The sequence below is a fragment of the Ambystoma mexicanum genome, chromosome 6p (genome assembly GCF_040938575.1).
Source record: "Ambystoma mexicanum isolate Mex_15411 chromosome 6p, UKY_AmexF1_1, whole genome shotgun sequence".
Classification (NCBI taxonomy): Eukaryota; Metazoa; Chordata; class Amphibia; order Caudata; family Ambystomatidae; genus Ambystoma; species Ambystoma mexicanum.
This window is the reverse complement of record NC_090935.1, coordinates 1,424,339,135-1,424,355,643: the sequence shown is the minus strand read 5'-3', so window position 1 is coordinate 1,424,355,643 and position 16,509 is coordinate 1,424,339,135. Positions and strand designations below refer to the sequence as shown.

The 16,509-nt window shown below is 43.2% G+C and overlaps 1 protein-coding gene across 2 annotated transcripts in view; it reads right to left on the bottom strand.

Moving 5' to 3' along the window:
• Window positions 1–1,287: 1,287 nt before the first annotated feature.
• Window positions 1,288–16,509, bottom strand: part of HNRNPDL (heterogeneous nuclear ribonucleoprotein D like) — a 38,267-nt gene continuing 23,045 nt past the window's right edge. The window contains exons 4-9 of one of the 2 annotated variants that reach the window (XR_011280393.1): window positions 13,735–13,866; window positions 13,542–13,656; window positions 13,037–13,210; window positions 2,781–2,880; window positions 2,290–2,394; window positions 1,288–1,561 (exon numbers count right to left, since the gene is read on the bottom strand). Coding sequence is in view for 1 of the 2 variants with exons in the window: in XM_069626150.1 (XP_069482251.1) it covers window positions 2,807–2,880; window positions 13,037–13,210; window positions 13,542–13,656; window positions 13,735–13,866 (495 nt within the window). In the remaining variant the exon portion in view is untranslated. The remainder of the gene's footprint in view (window positions 1,562–2,289; window positions 2,395–2,780; window positions 2,881–13,036; window positions 13,211–13,541; window positions 13,657–13,734; window positions 13,867–16,509) is intronic. The other variant, XM_069626150.1, reaches the window with a different exon arrangement.

The following is a 16,509-nucleotide window of genomic DNA, read 5'->3' as shown; positions in this document are numbered from 1 at the left end:
TATGGTTACGCGCTCAACTCTGTTTTGCCTAACCCAGACTTGTCAAATTAGGGAGGTGTATATATTTCTAGTGACTGTTTGAACTTGCTTGACATTAGTGCCATTGTATTTTTACAAGTGTGTTTTTAAATAAATAATTATATACTTTTATACCAAAGCTCTGATCAGTGTTTGCTTGTGCTACTGTCTTTGTACCTAATGTGTATACTCTATATACTGCCTAACTCTTCTTGAGAGAAGTCTGACTGCTCAGCCACAGCTACCAGGTAAATCAGGGTGGTACAGACTGCTACCAATTAGGTTTACTGCTACCACCTGTAGTCTTAAACCTTTTGCAGTGGTCTCTAAGGGAACTCCACAAGTTTCTGCCTAACAATCGGTTTATGTTATTAGCCATTTGTATAGCACCTTTTACCATAGGTATGATCTGCAAAGCGTTGCGGGTTGAACACCCCCGGGGACAGTCATCCAGGTCAGTGTAGTAAAATAGTGCTTGGGTGCACTCAGTATGTGTGCAGCAAGTTAAGTGGTGTGTAGCTGCATTCTAATGCTGGTGTGGTGCAGTGAGTGTCAGATCAGTAGAAGGTGTGCAGCAAGGTTAATTTTGGTAGCTGCATTCTGGCGGCAGTGAAGCTTGTTCATGTGCAGCTAGGCTGATTGGGGTACAGCTGCCTTCTTAAGATCAAGGTGTTCAAGGAGGTGTATAATTGTGTACAGCTAGCCAGAGGGCCTAGCATAAAAACACCTTCAAAACTAGCCATTGACTCACCACCTGCCCCCCACTTGCTTCTCTCCACCGCTCACCTTGCCACCACTGAATCATGTGCCTCCTTCCCCTGCAACATCTGATCACCCCATTGTGTGGATGGAATATTTGGTCCTAAAAATGCATTGCTTTACGTGTGATTTTTTTAATCAAAAATTAATTTACCATGAAGTATATATCAGATAGTGGGAAGGGGCTACAAAAAGTAAGTACTGCCTAGCAGTCCAACCCTCTATTGGGACCTACTACTTACCTGCAAGCCTCATCTCCACTTCGTGAAGGGGAGACTTCCCTGGCAACTGCTACTACAGTGGCACCAGAATCACTTAGTGTTAACCATGTTTTGCTAGAAATTACAACAAAAATCTCACCAACCTGGATTTATGACCAATCATATGCTCAGCATCTGTTAAGTGTTCTTTCTACACCATGTTCATAGAGAAATGTGACAGTAATCGCAGATGTTTGGCACGCAGTAATCTGAAACCAGTTTTCAGGATGGACAACTGGCACACAAGCAGTTAAAAACAATTTGTTTTATTACAAACCTTTAGGACACGGGCACACAGACAATCACAATTCTGCATTAATTTCAGGAGCAATACACAAAGTTTACATAACAGAAATCCACAATGTCACAGATGGCAAAAGTAAAAACCACAGAAAAACCTAGTCAAGACGATATGTACAAAGACTCTTCTTCCTCGAAGCATTTACAAAATGGTTGTTCGTAGTCACACGAGCATCACCCTCCACTGCAAGGCTGATTCTTCAAAACTCATCTGAGGACCCCACCTGAAACAAAGAGGCAGATTAGATGTGCTCACACAAGAATCAGTTTTAAGAAATCACATTTTACAAACTTTTAAAGATCATATGCACTTTAAGTTTGTAAATTAGTTTTACGATATCATTAGCATTGATTTTGCAAGACAGTAATGAGCTATGGGAACAAACAGCACACAAGTTAAAGGTTGCACAAGTTGTGGGGTACGTAAACATAACAGGCAATTTGAGTTGACGAACTTGAGAAATTCTTGTAGCTGCTAGAAATATTTTCAAATGAGGATGACCAAGGAATGGAGTGCATACATCACCTTTACTTTGCGTGTTTAGGTGTAAACATTAAGCCACTTGATAATTAAAACCAAACCAGTTCGCTGATGGCCACCAGGTTAGACATTTTGGAAATGTACTGTTTGGGACTAACAAGCAAAGTGTGCATAGGATCTTTAAACCTCAATTTACCATGTTGGTTTGTGGACAGAGGACATTGGCTATAAAAACAAATGCAAGCATTAAATCCTACACACTTAAAAAATGGAGGCTCCAAGATTGAAAAAACTAAACGGAACAGCAAAATGATTACGCTGTAAAAACGGCACTTATGTATCTTTACTCCTGTAAAAAACAGTTTATTAAAAAAGTTAAATCAATCCAGAACGATTTTAAAAAAGAAGCCAAAGTCTGAAGTTTTCCAGTTTAATCTTTACGCTGGTACATGAAGTTGGAAGAGACCATACCACAGGACAGCGTTTTCTGGTGTATGCCTTGCGCTCAGCCAGCAACGTGCGACCCCCAGAGATAGACGTGGTCAGGGTGACACACGGCCTGCAATGAAGTTCCCGCTGGCGGGTACAAACAAGGTATAATGTCAGAGTTAGAAGACAACATTCTTGTTTTCCTTTAGTTGTACCCATTTCAGTACTTTACCTGTTAATAGTTCTAAAAAGTTTATTTATTCCTCTAGACCACCTGGCACACAAAGTGAACAGAAAAGCCCCTTAACGTTTTCTGATGTAGTCTAAAAAAATTGATTTTATTTACCAAGTTAAAGATCTATAGACATACTTTAAGCAAAACAGTTGGTTAAAAAAATGAATAGTGAAATTTAAACAAAAGAAGGTCAATAATGAAGCTAAACAAGAATCATGTTTTTACTTATTTGCATTTGTCTATTGATCTTTAAATGAAGTTTAGTTAAAACTGGTAATGGTTGCACTCTTGTACCCACCTGGTTAAAAATACTGCTATGTAGTTTTAATACGGCTGGTACGTATTTTGGTGATTGGTAGCAGCCCCCCTTGTTGCTTTTCCATAGGTACTTTGTTGACCTAGAAAGAAAATGAGCAATTAACGTTCCATATTTGATCTGCATCCTCTACCAACAGAATTTGTATTAAGTGTTCCACGCTTCAAGTTGGAAAATTAGAGGTAGTCTCCAGTAGTTTGACCATTCACCATTTCTTCAGTGGGCAGGTCAGTCTTTAGAATCCCTTAAGTTTCAGTGCATTATAAATGTGCCAGTTATATTGCACCTGCAGTACTAAATTGCACCTGGATCCTAGCTCCAAATGCCTTCCAACGATTAATATCATGGGCCTGTTTAGGCCATTTATCTCAAAAATCAATGTCATATCCTACAGATTTTGCCTGCCACAGAATGAACAGCCACCAGAAGCTGGAATTGCAAACAAACTAGCTATAAAAAGAGCTTGCTACACTTTCAGAAAAGAATTGTTCAGCAATTTGATAGTTCAGCTAGGTCCTGTACTCGCCTACCTGGACCATTCTTCCTGTATATCATCAACTGGACCCAGCAATTCAGGGAATTAAAAACATTTGCACAACATGAGCCCTCATGGTCCGAAGCTTCACAAATCCTACTCCTGCATACTATATAGGTCAGACTAGAGCCTAGGTGTACTCAACACTACAAGATCACATGTTCTAGCTACTACCACCACGGAAGGTCCAGTACCAGATATGGTAGGGATTACAGACCACATTGCAGCAGTCAGCCAATAACCAGCCACATGCGCCATGCAGGAATCAGTGCCTTAGTTGGGCTAGTCCCCATTAACTTATATAAAGCAACACCTCCAGTAACAGGTTACCGAGGTCACTGCAGTTTATTAATCCTCCGTGCCATTATGTGCTTTACAAGTCCGCTTATAACATGCATAGACCAAGACTAATAACTTAAGCTATTTTATTCAAATCCTCCCAAGACAGTAATTCAAGGGATGCTCCAAAAACAGGTATGTGATCATTAGATGAGGATCTTCAAAAATATATGGAGACCAAACGCAAGCTAACTTTTACATGGGCACCCACACTCCAGAACCAACTACGTCCCCCTTTCCTTAGGCATGATTGACATAATGACCATGAGTAACTGGCTTAAGCTTAAACATTTCCACAAATGTGGATCATGCAGTCTATGCATATTTGCCCATTCAGCAACCCCTTCTTCATGCCATGGAGGAATACAAACAGAAAATAAAGGCTAACAAATTGCCACTAGCAGTGCATTGGCAAGATCACCAGTTGGGGAACAAAGGCCATTTGTTTAATTGGTATGCATCACTCGGACTCAAAGAACATGAAATGAAGATAATGCATTGAGGAAAGATTTGATATCCATGTACTGGTTTATAGCTGTTGAACTGCATGGCTATTCTGATCCAGGTGTCTTAATGCAAAAGTTGTATAGCCATGTGTGTAGTGGGCAGTAACCAGTCACCAAGCTTACACTTTGCCAAACACTCCTTTGCACATAAAGCTGCGCTGTCCAGTGCAGTGTGTTTGGACTACCGGCTGTGCTACCGAAAGGAGTCAGTTTACTGGAGGAGCCTGCTACACAAAGACTTATCACAAGCAGAGCGTTTGGCAGAGGCAGTAGTGGAGATATTGCCCTGCTCTGACCCTGGTCGGAACTAAAGAACTCTCCCTGGATGATGGGTAAGATACAGGGATAAAACTGTATAAACCAGTAACAACCTCCCCACTACCCTTTTCGGCCTCCGAACTGTGCAATAGTGATCAAGTCGAATAGTGACTTCACATGGGGGAATTACCGAGCAACAACTGAACCCAAACAGCACTTGATCATCCCCGTCCGCCCGTTGATTTCCAATACCTACGACTTGTAGTGCAACTGAGGAGCCCGTGCAAAAATACTAATAGAACATGCACGGCTGACCAAATATAGTCACATTCAGGCAAATGAGCAAGAGCTCCACTACACCTATAGCCGTGTTGGATAGCGAATACACAACACGACGTAGCAACTGCATGCTGACGTGTCCAAGCACTGTGAGAGCTACGTCTGCTTTTGAGCCCCAGCGTTGGAAGCAATTCAACATTTGTAAGCCAATATCAATCTAACACCAAATGTTGCATGAAAACGCTGGGGTGACTGGGCACCACTGGCCTTTGAGCCCCAGCGTCAGTGACCCCACAAGAGAGCAACTGGGCATCTGCCCTCGAGCTCTGTACCGAGCAAGCACTAGTTTGACTGAGGGTGTTGCCTGTCCTTGAACCCCTGCAGTGGAGGAAAGCTGAAAGAGCCCCTATCCACAATACAACCACCATAAAACTAATTTCTGAAACAGAAAGTAAACACAGATAACAGGGCTGCCTCATTGCAACAGGTTACAAGACGTGCCATCAGAAAAAAAAAAAATAATCAGGAAAACTGAAGCACTACTAAACACATCAATACTACCACTCATGATGAAAAAAACAAATGCCTGAATGAGACCTCAATATATCCAATTGAAAAAACGCTTACGCCAACTAACTTGAAACTGATTCTCAAGAAAACCGAGAGTTAAAAGTAAGGGCGCAAAGCCGAGTTTACTTACACAAGAAATATACAACCATTTCATAAATGGCCAACAAAGCTGAAACCCATTGAAAACTTTGACCTCATTGCAACGCGAGATTAGGAGAAAGGCGAGACTCAGACAGAATCTCATGTCAAATCACGAAAAGAGAAACCAAATATTCTACCAAATTCAATTAAAACAGGCATCCAATGAACACCAAATTACAATTTGACAAAAACAGAATCCACCTCACAAAGGCTGACACCTCAATAAAATTAAAAAAAAAAAAAAAACGGACAAGACCAAATGAAAAGGCACAAGCAAAAAAAAGCAAACAGGACAACCCCAAGACCACGAATAAGTAAGATTGCAACTGAAAAAGACAAACACAACCTATTCCAACGACAATGCTAGATCTCCAGAATTCGCCAATGGCTGCATCTACTCACGCACTTGCACCATTCCTAAAATTAGAAAACCACCTAGATGCAATGAAATATCAAGCAACACTTCTCGCTCTAATCCACACAAAACAATCAACTTCGAGGCCTTTATACCCCGAAGACAGGAGAGACAGCAGAGCTCTACCCAAAGGCAAGCTAGGCTCCGATACTGCCAGAACTGATGGGATCATCATGACAGCTGCCCCAATAAATATGAACATCTAAAAAGCAATCAAAGAAACACTAACCACCAAGAGAACAAAACAAGATCACAAATCGAACATGAAATCCTTAGTCAAGACAATAAGGAAGAGATCAATTGTGTTTGTCCCCTTGCTTTGAATTAAAACCACCAACTTTCTCCATATTTGAAGGTCTGCAAAAGGGGGCCCAACATGAAAAGTAATACCTGGGCTGAAAGAAAAAAAAACGAATCAAAAGACCAATAAATAGCATGCAAGGGTCCTGTACCTTTTTTTAAAGAACCAAAGATGCCTCAGCAATCAATGGAACAATTACAGAAGAAAAAACGAAAAGCGAACAGAATAACTCCCAGAAGTCCAGGAAACCAAGAATAGAAGATTCAAGAACCGCCCTAAGAGACGAATATCTCAAACAGCAAGACATTTTGATGAATCTATCAATTTACACAAATGAAGAGGAAGAAGATGTTGTGTTAATGCAAGTACATTGTCAATAAGGATTGTTCACTAGTTGACAAGGTTGATGCCCAGGGACACAATGACACTACTGGTGATGACATCTCAGATACTGAACTAACAATCTGTATAGAATCTGAACCAAAAATGGAACCAAATCAAAAAAGCAGGACCCAAACCATCCAATACACAGTTCAGAAGTGAAACTGAACCTGATCTCTCCCTCTTTACCGAGGATTCCCAGACCGACTGGGAATATTCATGAGCATGTGAATTCATGCTGGAGAAGTAGGACACGACTTACTGATCATCAAGTCTATATGGAAGAGACATGGCAACATCGTCCTGAATAGAACACATGTACTACGGCTACTACACGTGATTCCCAATTTACATTCGATCAAAACAGAATTTCTTTATTAACATCGAACCAATCATGTAGCAGTACATTTACAGTCTCAAAAAACTGAAATTGCCATAATAGAAACAGCAAAGGAGATCTTAAACTTGGATTTAAAATATAACTAATCACTAAATAAAGGAAGTAGCGAAAAACAATTCCCTAAATAACAAAGCACAACTTGAAGACAGGATCCAAGAAGCCCCATGGAAATTGTTCTTAGGACTAATGTGACTAGATCTATTCGAAGGCAAAAATTTCATATAGAAATTGGGAGACATAATATGTATACAAGAAACATGGATTAGTGAGCACCCTACATGTGATTGATTCATGGTACACATGTACCCGGCAAACAACTCGAGAAAAGGTCACCTCATCGGATTAAATCAGGAGTTAATCTCCATGTGATCAAATTAATTGATTTAGAATCATTTTACACAAATAACCATACTGGAAAACACATCCGACTAAACAGTAAAGGCAAGAGGAAAAAAGGCTACATGAATGCAAGGCTAATATGCACATGTAACATCTACTGGAACCCTATTACCATTAACGATAATTATTCGATGCAATATTCACGAAAATTGACGAATTAAAGACCAACTATGGAAACTGGTGAATATACATTATTCACAAAACCAAAGAAATTGCGCAGAATAAACTTTCAATTGTGATGCCAATATTTTAACATTGATCTGGCAACCACAGAGGCACCCAGTCTTACCACTGGAATGATTGACTACGTTCCGAAATGCACGTTGCAAGACCGTGCACACGTAGGGCCGCCCATAAGGAAATGAAAGCGAAGGCAACACGGTATTAGATATGAAAGGCTTAGGATAAGTGAAAAATGGGCAGACATGAGGAGCACTGTAATGTGCGGAAAGCTGTGTGTTTGCCAACAAAAGGAAAATGCATTTTGCACGCACCTCTGAACGTGTAGTAGAGCATGGAAATGGAAATGTAACTGGAAGACACAAATGTATGTGAATCACTGGTTTATTGAATGTATATGCAGATACAGCTAACAAATGTATAGTAACTCTGCACGTTTGTGTAGAGTAATTACAGCCTTACATTTGAGCAGTGGGGAAAAGTACACCTGAATTATAAAACAGGAGCAGGCATACAACACCCGATTCCACTTGCAATTTTTGTACTTCAATTAAACAAGTAATTTATTCAACTTTCAACAGTGAGGGTGTTCCAATAGCGAAATAGACCTGCAGCTTAGGCCATAGGGTCCCTCATACCTCAGTAAAGGTCTTCAGGGCCCATAATGCCCAGTACGGCCCTATATGCAGGTCTATTATAATGTTGTAATTAATCCGATTCAATGGTTTGTTAAATCAGACATTTATCTTACGTTATTGCCTTGAAAAATACCTCAATGGACAAAACACGTGTTGGCACGAAGAAAGCACTATTGCCGCTAATGAACGCAAATTAAAACTGTTACCCTCTTTTGGTTTGATTGATCACAGTTTGAAGCATGCACATCTGTGCTCACTCATGCAAACTTGGTTATTTGCCTACATTTGGTCTGAAATCCATAGGATTAGTTAAGCTCAGCACATGTGAGCACAACTACGACCTCCAAGACAAGACCACAGGTAAAAATCCTGAGGCTATTTCACAACTCCGTTTTGCAGTGCTAGGAAAGATTCCCCTTTACTGCACCATTCCCTTCCATTTCTATGGACCCACAAACGTTGCTTTATTTTTGTATCCAACCTTTTTAAAGTACAGTGAAGACTGGGAAACATGGAGTCTACTTTAATGCTTTCACCACAAGTGATAAGTTACTAACTTAGCATCTTACAATGCAGTACAATAGGGTTCATTTTTTGTTATGCTCTAGACTTTTTGGTTACTCTAGGTATGCTAAATTGACAAGCTGGTGGCAGCATTTTTTGGTGCATTTCATTTTAGCATTACTGTGTTTGACTACCAACTGAATAGTGGTCAAATATGGCCCTGCCATGAAGTTTGGCTTGTCCTTTGGCCATCTTGTCTTAGCCTTCCTCCTGTGCTGTGAAGCCAGGAAAATCTTATGGATCCAGTGCCCGGGAAAGTAAAGGCTTTTGGCGGGCTACTGGATGGCTATACGAGTTTGCTGCCAGGAAGTGGGCTGGGACCGTGGTCCCAATCCACAAACTGGTGCCAGTGTGTCTGAGTGGTAGGCCTGAGTTTTGCCACCATTGGTCCTGACTGGACCACTGCAGGGGTGTGTGGGTGCAGATCTGTCATTAGATGTGGGAGCTACTGCTCGTACCTGGAAGAAACCAAAGGAGCCAGGACTCCTGCCCAGCTACAAGACTTGCAAGGATAATGTGGACTGGTTGGAAGAAAGCTTGGCAAAAACTACTGCTGCGCTGGTAGAGCACTGTCCTGTGGAAGATCTCCACCAGTCCTGCGAAGGAGCTGTGACCCTTGGCGTGGAGGGAACATCCAGGCGACATCAGCTCCGAGTCCTGGTCCGACTTTGGGCTAATGTGCTCCAGATGTCACCGTTCTAAGTGGAGGCCTGGAACTTTGGGGATCTCAGCTCGTGCAACAAAACTACTCTGCAAAATTGTGGTCCCAGCATCAAAGGTGTTGTTGTGCAACAAGGGAGTCCCTTTGTGTGGCAGTCTGAAATGGATTAGCTGTGTTCATTCCTGTCCTGAGAGGTGGCATGCATAGAGTTGACTGCATTCTTCCACTGAGTCGATGCACCAGCATCAGACACCGATCAAGAGCTGCTCGAACCAGCAACCCCTGGGTATCAAGGGCCGATGGTGAGACAAGCAACCTCAGACCTTTAACTGACCTGCCAAGTCCTGTAAAGAATTGGGGCGAGTTGTAGCAATAATTACCTGCCCCCTAAACTCCCGTCTGATAACACTTTGCTTTCCATTGCTTGTTCACAGAAGCACTCAAAGTTGGGAACATGTTTGTTAGCTAGTTTGCCTTGACCTGTTCACTAGATTGCAGACCCTACCTTCATTTTTTCCAGCTTCACAAACTGCAACTTTACTGAACTGTTGGGCACAAAGCCATGGATGACTTCTGAAGTTAGGATTGAATCTGGACTCCGTCCTAATCTGTACCTTCCTTTTCAGGTGTTGGTATGTATTTTGCCCTTCACCACCAATTTTATATGCATCCAATTTTAGTTTTCTGTGACTGGCCCATAAGTACAGATGTCCAAGTGTGTTCCTTGACTATTTCACTTGGAGACCACCTTTAAAATGAAATCACTGGGCTATCCAGTATGCAGTGGAGTTTATAATTGTGGTCAACTTTTCCTGCAGCTTTGCCTATTTACTCTTAGAGGAGGAGCAAGATTAGCCTGCCCATCGTGGGACCCGCTTCCGTGGTGACCGACAGCGGGGTTTAGGGAGATGGCAGTCATTGGCTCGGGCAGTATGATCCAGTGCTCAGCGATTGCTTTAGAGGATAAATACAGTCTAACTGAAACAGTTTTTACCGAGGATTCCCAACCTGAAGAGGAATATTCATGAGCATGTGCATCCATGCCACACCCCATACTGGAGAACCTTCTTACTTCAAAATACCTTCATGCTGTAATGGCAAACGAGTTATTGGATAAAGGTGTGGTTCAGACTTGGGAAGTGACCTTTAGGGAGTCCTCAGAGGACCATTTGGGGGTGGGGGAACACACCCTTAGAGAAGTCAGTATCTTTTGCAGGGACATCAATTTACAGATGTGGAAAACCCTACTGATATGGTGGGCTTACATCTCAAATTGCTTGGTAGTTCTTGTGTTGACCCTGCAGTGCTTTAAAGACATTGGATTCCTGCACCCAATTCCCATGCTTGTCTTGGGTAATCATGCTGGATCAATTGAATGGGTTTTCAGATTCAAGGATTGGGAAGTAAAAAAAAATACATGGCCAGACCAGAAACTGACACTAAAGCTTATGTATTCCTCATGTGCAGTACATAGAAATATCAAACTACATTTGGCAGTGTAATTTCAGATGACAGTTGGAGCCTAAAATAATTCTCTATATATTCAAGTGATGTTACACTAATGAGAAGCTATTCCCGCTGAATGATCGGAATGCATAAAAGTGAACCATGGGGGACTGGTGTAGCACAGGATTGGGTTAATGGCTGCATTATTGCAGGCGGAAAACCAAGTAGACCATATGCAAGTCAAAGTATACATTGAAAGGAGTTCTCTTCAATGCAAAGAATGTACTTCATGAGTACAGGTGCTTCCAGTTTCAATATACCTACATGGTTAATACTGTCCATGCCAAGACAAGCAATTGGTTGTCACCAAGCACTTCCAACATGACTAAACAAACGTACATAGTACTACCTCCTAAACAATTTTCAATGGCTCTTGTAGTGAAAATCCCCAGGAGTGTGAAAATCCCCTGGAGTGAAAGGTCACTACTGCAATCTGCCAATCAAGTGCAGCAGGAAGAGTTCTAATATTTTTATGCAATTGGGTTAAAGTATATTGCATGCTTGAAATCACAGGTTAAGGAACCATACACTACTAAATGATTAAACTGCACGTTTGACAGATCAAAACTGCTGCATCAGACGAAAAGGTTAAAGGAATGGTGTGCTCAGAAATATTGGCCAATAATAAAAGGAGGATCTAAATTAAAAAAAATTTGAAAGCCCCTATATAAAATATTGAGCAACTGAAGCTCAAACTTTAAATGGGAAGCACTAGGGGGCATCCATTTTGTGAAATGGATGCCGTCTGTGCCTGCCTTTGCGGCACTATTGAAGCAAAAGCCAGCCAGCTGTAGTAAACAAGCTACCACTGCGTGGCTTTTGCTTCATTGGTGCCGACTCGTACGACGGAGATCAGAGACTGCAGGTAGTAAAGATGCATCTCAGTAAGTGCCAATTTCTTTTTTTTTTAAATGAGCACTAGCTGGAGGAGCCCAGAAAACAGAAATAAAACTGCAGCTTTTAAAATGTTGTATTTATGTTTGCGCTACCGCAAACAGATACAACATTGTTGTGTTTAAAAACGCTGCGGTTTTTAAGTTTCTCGTGCTCCTTCGAGCTGAAGGAGCCTGAGAAACTGCGTTTTTGAAATACAACCGCATTGCATTTCTGCCTGCCGTGGCTATCACTTTGTCCCCCAGGCTTTCACGTGGTCTCCTGGGATCCCCAAACCTGAAGAAGTCCAGGAGACTCCAAGTGAAAGCTGGTGCAGTGAGAAATACGTTTTTGGATTTGTAAATGCTGCAGTATTTACAAATTCAAAAACTATTCTGAATGCAGCAGCTTTTGCTTGGAGTCTCCTGGACTCCCTCAGGGTTGGGGAGCCCAGGAGACTCCACGTGAAAGCTGCCAGAACAAAAACGTTGTGTGGTTTTCCAACCACAGCAATCACAAATACAATGTTATATTTTTAATTGCCGCGCCTCGGCTTTGTGTCTTCATTTTACGTTTTGTGCTTCCCTGGGCTTGGGGAGCACAGAAAAGGTAAAATGAAAGTGAAGGCAGCCTCCTCAGCTCTGCTCTGGCTGCAGTAAGCAAAAGCTCCCAGTAGGGGGCTTTTGCTGCTCGTTTAGTGCCGCAAAGGCAGATCTGAGGCGACTGCCTGAAATCACAAAATGGATGCTCCCATGTGAACAATTTGAGCATCGTTTTCTCAAAGTGTTTACATAGGAACTTCCATTCAAAATATGAGCGCACTATTCCTTTAATTATCAAAGCAGCATCCCTTTCAAGGGTCTTCAGAATGGGTAATGTATAGGGCAAAAGTAATTTGTTGATTGACTCATACATCTGTTAAGGCTTGAGAAGTACAACGCGTCATTGCTACGAGTCCTAAAGTCAATTCTCCCAATGCGTGAACTCCACAAGCAGCAAAGTCGAGCCATAAAATAACTGTAGAAACCAACTGCTGAGTGGGCCAGCTTTACAATAAACTACTGGGATAGCGCTATAAAAACATTTACACAAATCAATTGTTACCCCAGGATACATGTCCTAATCAAGAGTGAAACCAGCAATTTACATGCATGCCCTGCACTCCGATGAGTAATGGTTATAGCTCACATCAAGCAAGTAGCATTGCGTTCACAAACAGCTAGACTTTTTGGCCTTAGAATAAGAGTGTAACTGAGTGCAGAGCTGAATTCCCAGAAGCAGGATTGACCTACCACTGTAGTCTGCATATCCTTGTCCATATCCATAACTTGTATATGGATAGCTTGTGTAATCGTAGCCACCATAGCCACTGTAGGTTTGATCAGCACTGTAAGTACTACTGTTGTAGCTTCCATAACCCTGCTCATAATAGTTATTGTAGCCTGGAGTCCAACTTTGGCTTTGACCTAAAAGGCAAAAACATGTGTTTAAAATCTTCATTTCAATAGTTGACACATGCAGCCCAAGTTGTGCCTCATCACTCCGGCATACATGAGGATATCATTAACAGAACTTAATGGCAACGATGCCAAATACTTACCGCCATGTGCCCCCTACCCCCAACCCTGGAAACATACAAACATGCAGCCCAAGAGCCAATTAACTTCACAGAAAGCCTGCATCTTTCCAGAAACTAGGTCATCTTTAGTCAAAAGCCAAGATTATAAGTCTGCAATTGGCAGTTTTACATGGATTTGGCTGTAGTAAGATCTTAGTGATCATGCACATCTCAATTACCTCTACCACGGCCTCTGCTACCACCACGTCCTGCAACTGCAACTCTTCCTCCACCTTTCTGTTGCTGCTGCTGCTGCTTATACACCTCTTTGGGTTGTGCGACTTTAATCTCACACTAAAGAAAAACAATACAAATTTAGAAAAACAAAACCAGATAATAGTAGCTACACATCGTCAGTCATTGTACACATACCTTTCCGGATCCAATCTGGTGATACCTGCTCTCCAATAACCTCTTCACTGGATCTTCATCTGCATAGGTAATGAAGCAAAAGCCCCTCCTTTCATTAGTCTTTGTGTCCATTGGCAGTTCAATGTTTTCTATCTAAAAAGAAAAAAAGTATTGCACATTAAGGATGGAGTAATGGAATCAAGCTAGTGTACAGAATATACACCCACCCTAACCATTGCAAACTAAGTTGACAGATTTATTGAAACATTGTAAAGCCTCCTTATCATAATGATTTATGGATATGATATGGCATTATAACGCACCGATGTTTTAAGGCGCGACGCAGCAAGGGGGGGGGAACAGAGGTAAGTCAGACAGCGATCCTACTAGGCGGAGTGTCATTCAGATCGTGCAGGGGAAGGGGTAAAGGAAAAGTGGAGTGGGAGGTGGGAAGGGGGCAGTGCAGTACAAGGGTTAGTAGAAAAAATAAGGGCCAGCAAGGGTAAGTGCAGACACCGGGAGGTGTCAATGCTGGTTGGGGGGGGGGGGTGGACTGTAAAGATACAGAAAACAGTCCAAGTGCAGGAGGGGTTGCCAGGGAGGCAGTGCAAGTGTGTAAACTGGCAGTGGACCTGGGCCCGAGATCAGAGGGTGGCCAGGTAACTAGTACAGTTTCAGCCAGAAATTCAGCAGGGGGGTAGGGAGCAAAGAGGAAGGTTTTGAGGTGCTTCCGGAACCAGAGTTAGAGGCATGCAGACTGTTCCAGAGGGAGGACCCAGCTGAGGAAAGATCTACCACCAATTCGTTGCTTGGAGAAGCGACTGACCCTGGTGTTAATCATTCCCCAGAAATGCTATGAAAGCCAAACACTACCACGAGGCAGATGGAACGGCACAAGTACTCACCTGTAACTTTTCTCCAGCATGGGTCTGGCATTCTGTCAGGCTAGGAATAGTCAGTAAAAAAAGTTTCCAATAGTCTTTCTCCTCTACACCAATCACTGAGGTTTGATACTGCCCCCAGCCAATGACTACCCTCTACCTACGCTCCTCTGACAGCCATCTTCAGACTTGGTAGTAAAGTGGCAGTAGGACCAAGAGAAGAGCTGTAGAGTGGCAGACTGGTGGGTTTGCATGTGAATTCATGTTGGAAAGCAAAGGTTACAGGTTAACTTGTTCCTTCTCCAACATGGGGTCTGGCATGATTCACATGCTCATGAATAAAGAATACACAGCAGTATACATGGCAAGGCTCAACAGAAGCAATTTTACCTCCTCACTAGGCTCACCTACAAGCTAACAGGTTGCACAGCAGTGCTTAGCCGACTCTGGACTCCACCATGGAATCCCAGTCAATGTAGACTATTGTGAAGGTGTGAATCAACCTCCACGTAGCACCCCTGCAATTGTCCAGCAGGGGCACACCAGACAGGAACACCATAGTAGCAGTGATCGCTCGGTAGAATGGGCTCTCGGATGGCCAGGCAACAGTCGGTTTACCAGCTGGTGACAGCGAGTGATGCTAGAGCCACCTGGAAGCCTTGACAGGGCCTTCCCACGGTTCACAGGACCAAAGTTCACAAAAAGCTGAGATTTGAATGGAAAGGGGGACATCCCCTGGGCGTCAGCCCAGTTCCACAAGTCCTGCACCAACACTGGTGGTATTGTCCGTTAAGCCCCTCACCACTTTGCCCTTAAGACGGCAGAAACGACTTGAGGGTCCAAAACACTGCCCATAGTTCCTGTATGATGATGTGTAGTGTTTTTTTCTTCTAGCAGCCACAGGCCTCTGGTGTGAAGACGTCCAGTGTGGGCTCCCCATCCTTCTAGAGAAGGATCCGCCGTGACCATCTCCTGGTACAGGGGGGCTCTGGAAATCTGCCTCCAGCGATATTGGAGCTTACATCACACCATCTGATCGCTCGGCGGAACTCCTAGTCGAGTGTGATCCTGTCCTGGAAGCTTCCAGACACCTGGACCCAATGGGCATCGAAGAACTCCTGCAGCAGCTGCATCCGCAACCTGCAGTGCTGAAGTATATGCATGACATGCCAAGCAGACTGGATTGTCCTCACTGTGACAATCTTCAGTGCCAACAGCTGTTGCACCTTGCCCAAGATGGCCAATATCCTGTCCTCAGGGCAGGCAGGACAGCGTTAAACCTGGATCCCAGTAACAGCCTTCTGCAATGGAGTTAAGCAGTAAATAATTCACTGATAACCACAGATCTGCCAGCAGGCATATGGTCCGTGCCATGTGGTTGACAGCAATGTCTCTTGATCTGGCCCAGATGACCCAGTCCAGGTAGTGGTAAACTTGGATCCTTTCAGTCGTAGATGGGCCGCCACCAGCGCCAAGCACTTCACGCAGACTATGGTCACCGATTCAGCCCGAAGGGAAGTGCCTTGTACTAATGCTTCTTTTGAATGACGAAGCGCAGAAACCTAGTGTCCTTTGTGTATGGGGACATACAAGTGTCCTCCAGATCCAACAACCAAACAAGTGCTGCAGCGTGGCCATCCTGAACTTCTGGGATGTTATGTAATTGAGCCGTCGAAGGTAGAGAATGGGCCTCCAGCCCCCAGTCTTCTTGCTTACAAGAAAGCACCTTTCCGAGCCCTGGAGTCACTGTGGAACCAGCTCTATTGCCCCTTTTTGTAACATGGCCAAGCAGCAGCTTAGGGCTGTGGTTTTCCTGCACGGATCGACAAAACAAGGTGTGGGCGAGTGTAGGCATCCATCTGTTGGTGGAGATTGTCTCACATGCCAATGAAGTTCACTAGCGGCCTCCCAATGG